Source organism: Teleopsis dalmanni, unplaced genomic scaffold (assembly GCF_002237135.1).
Source record: "Teleopsis dalmanni isolate 2A unplaced genomic scaffold, ASM223713v2 unscaffolded_contig_0790, whole genome shotgun sequence".
Classification (NCBI taxonomy): domain Eukaryota; kingdom Metazoa; phylum Arthropoda; class Insecta; order Diptera; family Diopsidae; genus Teleopsis; species Teleopsis dalmanni.
This window is the reverse complement of record NW_024032172.1, coordinates 1432-11625: the sequence shown is the minus strand read 5'-3', so window position 1 is coordinate 11625 and position 10194 is coordinate 1432. Positions and strand designations below refer to the sequence as shown.

Below are 10194 nucleotides of genomic sequence, written 5' to 3'. Positions count from 1 at the left end.
ATTTTGAATATTGTTTTTATCTTCAATGTTGATAGATTCATGTTCGTATTTATTTGTTGCGCAACTTGTCGATTTTTGATTACAAACATTTTTCCGCAACATTTTCTTTGCTACATGTTTTTTATGCTGTTTTGATGTGCAACATTTGTTGATGGAAAATTTGGCAGTGAAGATCCACATTCGGCAGTCCATGACGTTTTTAACTGCGCATGCGCATTGAGAAGATTACTTTTGCGTGCAGAAGAAGACGGCAATAAATTAGTGAATTTATTTGTTTGTATAATTACTCCCTGAATAACTTGTTTAGTTTCGCGCTTAGGGGGGCATTAAAAGGTAATCCTTTCACAAAAATATACGAATTATTACTTAATTAAAATACTTAAATGTATTAGCATATTAGAAATTAAGATGTGTGTCAAAGCAGTATATATAATTAATTTCTAATTAATTTGTGCAGTTAGTTATAATTTAGTGCGTGGGAAGTAGTAAAATAAAGTGAATAGAATATTATTTTTTCATAATATAATAATAATTATGAAAATTGAAAAATCATGAAGCAAAATTAATATTTTTGAATGTACTTCGGTTGTGTTTTGTCATTATATATAAATATTTATAATTATGTAAATCACATTTTAACAAATTTTACATCTGTAAAAAATTATAAACGTGTTTTAAAAATATATTGTACAATTTGCGATTTTGTTTTTTGTTTGTTTTTTCTTTAAATCATACTGACAAAAGGGCTTGGACATGCAGTTTAATAAATGTGATCTGTATTTTTCGTACCTAATATGTTTGTATTAAAAGTTCCTTAATACTTCTCCAAACTGTGTTACATGCTTTCTTAAGAATTTTAACTAATGGCGGTTTTATGATTATTAATATAGAAACGAGTGGAAGATCCTGTTTGGCATTACTGACTCTTCAAATGGGATTAATGCGCTGCATTAATTTAATAGATTCAATTTATTTATAATTTTTATTTAATTAAATAGTTCCTTGTTATTTTTTCAATCATATTAAACATTTTTAAAATAATAATAGGCGTTTTCTTTTGTAAGCATGTCACAAAAAAACTAATAAATTAAGCACTACTTAAAATAATTGTTGTTGTTTCATATGTTATTTTTAAAATAAGCAGTTGTTCTTTTTTGACATGCTTACAAAAGAAAACGCCTAATATTATTTTGTATACATTTTGTATACATTTAAAATTGTATTTACATACTGTACTTTTCTGAAATAAAATATTTTGGTGCATAGGCCTATCGGGGAATCGAACACCTAAAACTCGGTAACGGGTCAGTAAGCATACCTCTTAGGTGGTGCGAAAAAAGCTTATATATTTTATATTTCTTTTAACACTACGGACTTCACGTGATGGAATTGATCCCCATTCTTTCTTGAATTTCATATACAAAAAGCATTTCACGTCATTGAAAGGATTACTTAAAACCACAAAAAATGCGTAACAGTAGACGAATTTTTATGTTTTTTTACATCGAAAAAAATTTATTGTCCATGTAAAAATTGTATTATTATGTACACAATTTTTTTGAATGTTACAACATTATATTAATATTCATTGTTTTAAAATAGTATATTAAAATAATGTAATCTAAAACTTGAAATATATGTACATTTTATTACTCCTCTGTTAGATGCTAACTTTTCCTATAAATGTATTTTTTTAACAGTGTATATATACATAAGTATAGTACGTACATGTGCAACATGATACAAAAGAAATTTTATTTTAACAAATACTATACAATTTCTTCACTTTGTCAAAATACTTTAATGCCTAATTGTATATATTTAATTCATCAATAATAATTATAGCCATTTTTTAGTAATATTTGATTAATATAGCAAATTTAGAATTTATATATAAATTGATGTAAAACTTATATAAAATATCATATCTATATATCATTAAATTGAAATGAAATGGATAAATTGTCATTAAAATGAAATTGATATTTATAATAGATTTTCTAATAATAAGTTTGTACTATTTCTTTTAATGACTACATGTTAATATGCAACCACAAATGTAGAAAACATTAAGGTTATAAGTCATACCAATTTTAATTTTTGACAATTCTGGTATGGTGAATAAGTAAGAGAGATTTTTTTTGGATATTATACAAAGAGGCAAAATTATTCAAAATTTCCTCTCAATTTCTCTTCTTTATCTTCTTTGGTTGCTACCTTGGCAACGTTGCGAAAATTTAGATAACCAAATAAAATGTCATATTTTTTTCCTTACTGTACAATTTTTGTAATATATCTGGATTTAACTCAATTTTCTAAACAGAAAATAGCGCCACCAAAATTGGTATTTTAAGTTAATATTCTTTTAGTGAATTCAGAAAATGCATATAATTAAACTACATTCGTCTAAGATACTACGGGTAGCAACATTTTTAATTTCTATACAAAATGTTATTTGTTTCATTGATCCAGTGTCAATGGGAGTTGGAATAATTAACTTGTTCCCATCAATTTACAATGGGTTAGTAGATAATACATATTGTAGATATTCCGAATGCTGCAATCAGAGAGGAATCCCAGCTAATATAAAAGGTTGATGTGTTTATTAAATAAATTCATTACAATAGCAACTTTTTTCACATTACTAGAGCTAAAAACGCGATTGAGCAATAATTTGTATGGACAGCATATAGTGTTACAACATCTAATACCTGCTTTGCAAGCGCATTTCAGCCCAGAAAACAACTCACGAAAACCTCTTGTTTTAAGCTTTCATGGAACCCCAGGCACCGGCAAAAACTTTGTAGCTGATCAAATTGCCGAAGCATTATACGAAAAAGGAGTAAAAAGCAGATTTGTTCATAAATATTTGGGTAGAGCCGATTTTCCACTAGAAGCCAATTCTCATATTTACAAAGTAAGTCATTTAATGTAATGTTTTTATAAAAAAAGAACTTTTTTGCCCATTAAAGGAAAGAATTAATCAAGAAGTGCGGAAAGCGATTGCTGATTGCCCTAGATCATTATTTATATTTGATGAAGTTGATAAAATGCCCGAAGGAGTTTTTGAGTCATTAACGTCTCTTGTAGATTACCATACGTTAATAGACAAACAAGATAGTACAAAAGCAATATTTATATTTTTATCCAACACGGCTGGTGTTTTAATATCTGACCGTTTAGGAAATGTTATAAATTCCGGAACTCTACGAGATGACACTAGAATTGGACATTTTGAACAAATATTAGAAAAAGCTGCTTACAATTTAGATGGTGGCATGAAAAAAACTAGTTTAATAGAAGCTCATGTGATCGATCATTATTTACCTTTCCTGCCATTGGAAAAGCGACATATTGTTAAGTGTGTAGAAACAGAATTTAAAAAATGGGGTTCTAAACCTAAGGAAAATGTAGTGGAGTATGTTATTTTACAATCAATTTTATGTCGAATAAAAAAAATTCTCTTTCAGTTCAATAATTAATGATGCTGTTACATATGATCGAACTCATGGGTTGTTCGCGACGTCAGGCTGCAAGACGTTAGATAAAAAAGTTGCTGTTGAAGTTATGCATCCCATTTATTAATTAAATAGTTTGTTAGTATATTTGATTTTATAATAAACATATTTTTACTCTTATAAAGAGCTATTTTATTCACCATGGGTTAAGCCATTTAAGTCTTGCATCCTTTTTTAGCAGGTCTGTATCTAAACGTTTTGGATCGCAATCATACTTATTTGACGCTTGCAAACGTTCTTGTATTGGACCAATGTCTTTAGTTACTATACATTCACCATTTTCCTTTAAATATGTGTGTTTAGTGTCATCTTCAGTAGGTTCGCCATAAGGAAAAGTAATTGGTGTGACTTTAATAAGATGCTTAATTTTCCAAAGCCTGGCGTTGTTATCAGGTATATTTTTAACTACAGTAAAATCACTTTGTTTTTGGTCCAATCCAAGATCTCTTAGTATTTTTTTTTCCCAATAAGGATTTCCTTTTACTGGTTTTATTCGTTGTACTCGAAATAATTTTGAGGGTTCAACAGGCGGGTCTTCATCCTCAGGAGTCCTTTTAAGTCAATTAATGAATTAAAATAACTTATATTGTCAAAAAAAACTCACCTGGGGTAATATATGATCTTTTCATATTTTTTACCATCTTTGAACAAATATTTCTTGTTATGCTTTCCGTACGCACGGCTCGATTGAACTGTTAAACGAAAATATTGTAGAAAGTTCGACATCGTTAATTCTTTCAATAACTTTGAAGAAAGTTAAATCTGGGTGCAATAGGTTATGAAATTAATAAAACAGCTGTTTATACCTACACTCTTGGAAATAACAGAGCTACCATATTTTCTTTCGCACGAAACATTTTTGTATACTTCGATACACATTAACCAGAGAATATCTTTTAAAGAATGGACACTCTGTCCACTTTGATCAAAAATAATAGAAATTGCTTAAGAAAATTCAATTTTTATAACATTTTTGTCACACGTTTTATGCAGGATATAGACGATGCTACATGTTTGCAGACAAGGATACGTGCTACCAAATCGCACCGTCTATATGCAAGTTAGTATATCAAATTTCAGTGTGGGACATGTATGCGGTAAAATTAAAACTTTTCAATTATTTGTTAAATCTGCACACATGTCTCCTTGTGTATATCGTCGAGCAAAGATAGTGGAACAATATTGTAAAATAATTGAAAAAATTGAAAAATTTGAAAAAAAGTACTACAAACAAATATTAATGAAGTTTGTATATTTTAAAAATTATTTTGTGCTAAAAACATTTTTTAAGTAATTTTTTCTATTTTAAAAATTATATTGTGAATAAAAATATTAAAATATTACATTTTAAAGAATTAAATTAAAAATAATTTTAGTTTTAAGAATTAAAATAAGAAATCGTGTTTAATTCTAAGAGAAATATAAAATCTTTATATAATAAAATAATGAAATAAACAACGTGTGGCTACTCGTATTATCATCATCTCAATTCCTTCAGTTTCGATTACTATTTTACACTCTGTAAGCGGAGCACCGCTGTTGTTCTGAAGGCGTAAAAAATAAATCAAAATGAAGCATGCATACCTTGTTCCAAAGTGTATTGCAAAGCGCATACTTGAACTTCATACTTGGTGTGCAGAGCAAGCGAAATATTTGGCAGCGGAACTCACGCAGCTGCAAAAGCCGCAGCCCATATCCCCATAAAGCAAACTCATTGAACTGAGCCCGTTCATCAGACCGGCTGTGAACAATATATCGCGAGCAGGCGGACGCCTACATAATGGGAGGGTGACAGAGGTAAAGCATCATCCAATCATTCTTCTTAAGGCTAGGCTTTTAATATGGCAGGTGCATCAAGACACATTTCATGGTGGTATACAGCTTATGCTACATACTATTCGACACAAATATTGGATTCTGCAGGCACGCATTTTGGTCAAGCGATGCATATAATCATGCGCGATTTACAGGCGTTATAAACACATAATGCTAAAACAACGTATGGCGACATCACCAAAGGCTCGGGTCACCCCATCTCCCCCATTTGCTAGATCTGGTGTAGACTATTGCGGTCTATTCAACACGCAAATTAGCTCCAAGGCTGTACGAACGGTACGGAAGGCTTACGTGGCAATCTTTGTGTGCATGATAACCAAAGCAGTTTATATCGAATTAGCTGAAGATCTCACTTCTGAGGCATTCATAAATGCATACACCCGTTTCGTAAACCGGCGTGGTCCATGTAACCATTTATACAGTGACAATGGCACTACATTCATTGGCGCAGATTGCTTAATGGCCGCTGACTCACAGGCTTGGCGTAATAAATATTCTCAACAGCAATTGGCAAATTGAGGCGCAAAATGGTATTTTCTACCACCTGGCGCACCACATCAAGGCGGTTTTTGGGAAGCTGCCGTTAAATCAACAAAGAAACACTTACTACACATTGTTGGCACTCATTCAATTTACTATGATCACCTACATACTCTACTTGTGCACGTCGAGGCTTGCTTGAACTCATGTCCGCTCATACCTTTGCACGACACTTGTGACGACAAAATGGCTCTATTACCTGCAGATTTTCTGATCGGAAGATCTCTACTAGCAGTACCAGATGAACCTATTGGCAAAGTACTTAGCAACAAATTGACATACTGGCGCCAATTAATACAAATGCAGCAGCATTTTTGGCGACAATGGCACGAAGAATATCTTTCAACTTTGCATCCACGTTCCAAATGGCATCAGAATGGTGACCACATCAACATAGGCGATGTCGTGGTTATCCGGCACGAGAATCTACCAGCAACACATTGGCGGCTTGGCAGGATGATCAAACTTCACTCAGGCGAAGACGAGTTGGTACGAGTAGTCACAAACATAGCATACAGCTGGTGAACACATGCGACCTATCCAGAAGATATGCAGACTTGTGGAGCATCCTGAACGTACCCGTCCAGCCGGGCAGAATGTTTGAGATTTGGCATAACAACTAGACAGTATGGCATCACTGATCTAGAGATTTTGACAGTAGCATTTTAACATCTGGCAAACAATAACTTTTGGCTTCGTTTTTGCTTTTTTCCTTCTTCCTTTTCTGGCATTAGTAAAGTGCGTACCTTTTCTATCGTGGCATGGCTGATTAATATAAAGTGTTGTATTTTAAAAATTATGATCAAATAAAGAAATATTATATTTGCGTGTATGAAATTATTGTCCTTTACTTTTTTCATAAAAAATCCAATAAATAATTAAAAAGACAAAAAAAAAAAATTTTTTAGACATTATTATAATCGCAATGTGAACATAAAACACTTACTAATACTTACTAATATTTTAACATAAATAGTAAAATACTTTTACAAAGCATTTATAGGCGTTTGACCTATGAGCATACCAATAACAACTTTTCAATTTTTTACAGTAAAAAATCGTATAGTGGTTTTCACAAAAATTATTTTAATGAATTTCATTGATAATTTTTTAATAATTATCTCCAACATAAGAAAGTTTCAAATAACTTTCTAAAGTCTCTTACTGACATATTGGCATCACTGTTGCAATCTGTCAAATGTTATGTTTAGGCAAATAGCAAATTTTGTATATGTGTATATAATGCAAGCAAATTACATTTTGTATAAAAATAAATAATAAATATAATATAAATTAATATAAATTGAAAATTAAAATGAATACAGAAATAAAAGAAATGGTAAAAATGTTGGAAATTTCAAAATTAAGCACTGAAATTATTTCTTCATTTTTAAATTTATGAAATTTTTGACTTTTATTTGAATTTTTGTTTACATATGATTTTTGACATATGATTACAATATTAAAATATATATATCTGAATATATTTGATTTATATAAATAAAATCGATAGTTGGCGCAGTTTGCAGTATCACCATTTTGTAAATTGGGCAAAGCGCACTTAAGTTCCAATCGTTGGGCATGCATTCATCTGATCATATGTTGCGAATTAGCTGTAACATACATTTTAATAGCTCTTTTTCACCCGCTTTAAAAAGCTCAGCCGGTAAACCATTGGTGCGTGCAGCTTTGTTCTTTTTGAGTCGCATTATAACTATTTTAACTTAATTATGATCGAGACGCGGGACGATTATTTCATCTTCAACGATTGTAAATTCAGGATAATCTTCGCTTTCAGTCACATTACTATTACCGTCATTTAGTAGGTTCGAGAAATGATCCCTCCATTGCGCGCATATATCGGCTTCTTCGAATGAATTTTTCAGATGCTGACAGAGTCGAGTAGCTGTGCTTGTTTACGCACCTTTTTCATTGCACATAAACGTGTGCAGATCTTGGCTGCAACAAGATAATGATCCGGGTCAGCCTTCTTCCATTATCAGAAGTTTTGGTGTGAAAGCTGAACTTTCCTTCTTTACGTACTTTTGCGTTGAAGTCTCCTACAACGATTTTAATGTGATGATGGGGACACCGTTCATATGCTTGTTCAAGCTGTTCATAGAAAGTTTCCTTGATGTCATCATCTTACGGATTTTGGCAAGCCTTTCGTTTATTGGTGTAAATGTTGAGACCAAATTTTTCAACCTTCGACTTACCGCAAATCCGACTCCAAATTCGTACTTTGTTTCATGGCAGCTGTAGTAGATGTCACAATGTTCTCGTTTAAAGCATCCTTGTCCCGTCCATCCCATTTTAATGTCAGCCTTATATTTCTTGAGGACATTAACCAGCTGTATAGATGCACCTTCTCTATTTGTATTGCTTGGGGTCAATTTTCGGGTCCGGATAGTCACATAAATATTGAAAACTTTTGACGAAACTGTGCTGAAGAGGTAAGTGCTGGAAAATCTAATAAAACTCCAGAATAATGGAAAAATGTAAGTTAAAGTAAATAAATTTTTACTTGTCTAGTGAACTTGTACTTTTAGCACAAATTCTATTTGTTGTACTAATTTCATTTAATTTTACATACATCACTAACAAAATAAATTAAATACAATTAGCAATACATAATACAAACATTTTGCAAGTTTCAGCGTTACCGTTGTTCTGACTCTTAACATATATATGCGGAAATATTCTATTTATAATATTATTTACTTTACAGTAACTTTTTTATTTATTTTATTTTATTATCATTATTTTATTAAATGCAATTTATTTGACCTTAATTAACACTGTGAAATTCAAAATTGTAAAATAACATTTCAATTACGTATAGTGCTGGGCTGACTGGAAGCTGTCAGTGAAAAACAAGCAGCTGAAATGAAGTGCTTTTTGGACCAAAAAGGCAATCCACCGAGTACTGAAGGGCCGAAAACTCTTGACGGAATAGATAAATAGGTGATAGCATTGAGTTCAGAGCATCAAAATCAAAATAGCCCTGAAACAGGCATTCCGGTAAATAAAAGACATGTTTTTTGTTTTACATATTAACACCAACCATTTCTGTTTTCTTCTACAATATCGGCAAGCAGATTTCTTTGAGGTAGGATTTCTTGAGAGTTAAGAAATTGTAGATAACCACTTTGCTACTCCAACGTCCACACAGCAAGTAGAATTAACGCCTTCTTTACTACCGGAACCCAAAAAGGCAAGGAATGAGATCTATTTGTCAGAGCTCGAAAGAGTTAAGCGCCTCATTACTGAGCAAAATGAAAAGCAGAACCAGATATTTCAAGAGATGCTTACAGTATTGAAACACATCAACAATAAGTGGGATGTGTTAATTGCCAACTCAAAAAAGAATAATTATAATACATATATACTCAATACTTATATTGTACTGTATTTAGTATTTTAATTATATTAAATACAAATCACAATAAAAACAAATTTAAATATAGTTTTTGAGTTAAAATATGAAATTAATTTTTCATTTTCATCAGTTTCTCTCACCACAGCCTAACGTTCTCGCATGGCAAACTCGAAAGAAGTGACAAAAGGAAGTGAGAACATTTTCGCAAGAAATCGTTCACGATTTACATAAACGAGCCACTGGTTTATGTTTTTAGTAAGATAAAAATCCCTTTAAAAAAAATTAATTTCTAGCACTCGATAATTCTTGTACTAATCGATCAAGTTATAGACACATAAACATCACATGAAAGCTTGAAGCAAAAATGCGCTGCGCTACATTTATTAAACGAATTAAATTTTTTTATAATTTGTAGTTAATTATATAGTTCCTTGATTTTTTTTTATATATTTTAACTTTTATTTTAACAAATATTATACTATTTCTTCACTTTGTCGAAACACTTGAATGACTGGTTATATATATTAACTTATTAATTATATTAATTATTAATATATATGTATTAATTATAGCATTGCTGTTTTTACTATACCTATTTATTATTTATATTTGATTTATATAGCAAATTTAAAATTTAAATTGAATAAATTGAAGTACAACTGTTATAAAAAATCATGCCTATATTTAACAATTAAAATGAAATTAATATATGCAATGGATTTTCTAATAAGAATAATTTATACTATTTCTTTCAATGACCACAGGCTAATATGCAACCACAAATGTAATAAACATTTAGGTTATAAGCTAGACCGATTTTAATATTGGACAACTCTAGTATGGTGATAAATAAACGATTTTTTGCTATATTACTGAAAGAGGCACAATTATTCAAAATTTCGTCGCAGTTTTTTTTCTTTA

The 10194-nt window shown here is 30.8% G+C and overlaps 2 protein-coding genes and 1 long non-coding RNA gene across 4 annotated transcripts; 2 read left to right on the top strand and 1 right to left on the bottom strand.

Moving 5' to 3' along the window:
• Window positions 1-2259: 2259 nt before the first annotated feature.
• Window positions 2260-3638, top strand: LOC119663708 (torsin-like protein). Of its 2 annotated transcripts, XM_038073315.1 has the most exons (5): window positions 2264-2344; window positions 2473-2592; window positions 2649-2917; window positions 2973-3418; window positions 3471-3638. In XM_038073315.1, exons 2-5 carry the CDS (start codon window positions 2478-2480, stop codon window positions 3583-3585), a joined length of 945 nt encoding a protein of 314 aa, XP_037929243.1. In that variant the 5' UTR covers window positions 2264-2344; window positions 2473-2477; the 3' UTR covers window positions 3586-3638. The 2 variants fall into 2 exon arrangements, with proteins under 2 accessions (XP_037929242.1, XP_037929243.1); XM_038073314.1 differs by having other exon boundaries at window positions 2260-2592.
• LOC119663709 (39S ribosomal protein L30, mitochondrial-like) lies at window positions 3560-4327 on the bottom strand. Its single transcript, XM_038073317.1, has 2 exons — window positions 4123-4327; window positions 3560-4069 (listed from the first exon to the last, which is right to left on the bottom strand). The coding sequence occupies exons 1-2, from the start codon at window positions 4242-4244 to the stop codon at window positions 3655-3657; spliced, it is 537 nt and encodes a 178-aa protein (XP_037929245.1). The 5' UTR covers window positions 4245-4327; the 3' UTR covers window positions 3560-3654.
• A 3080-nt stretch (window positions 4328-7407) lies between these two features.
• On the top strand, window positions 7408-9246 carry LOC119663710. The gene is made up of 3 exons (XR_005251059.1): window positions 7408-8347; window positions 8737-8915; window positions 8993-9246. It is a non-coding gene; the product is annotated as an uncharacterized LOC119663710 (long non-coding RNA).
• Window positions 9247-10194: the final 948 nt, after the last annotated feature.

What these genes read in the sequence shown, in the direction of transcription:
- LOC119663708 (XM_038073314.1), top strand. Translation starts at nt 2,382, where the DNA reads ATGCATATAATTAAACTACATTCGTCTAAGATACTACGGGTAGCAACA. An exon ending in AATCCCAGCTAATATAAAAG is followed by an intron (nt 2,593 to 2,648) that starts GTTGATGTGTTT and finishes TCACATTACTAG; the next exon opens with AGCTAAAAACGCGATTGAGC. An exon ending in CCAATTCTCATATTTACAAA is followed by an intron (nt 2,918 to 2,972) that starts GTAAGTCATTTA and finishes TGCCCATTAAAG; the next exon opens with GAAAGAATTAATCAAGAAGT.
- LOC119663709 (XM_038073317.1), bottom strand. Translation starts at nt 4,244, where the DNA reads ATGTCGAACTTTCTACAATATTTTCGTTTAACAGTTCAATCGAGCCGT. An exon ending in AAGATCATATATTACCCCAG is followed by an intron (nt 4,070 to 4,122) that starts GTGAGTTTTTTT and finishes TTGACTTAAAAG; the next exon opens with GACTCCTGAGGATGAAGACC.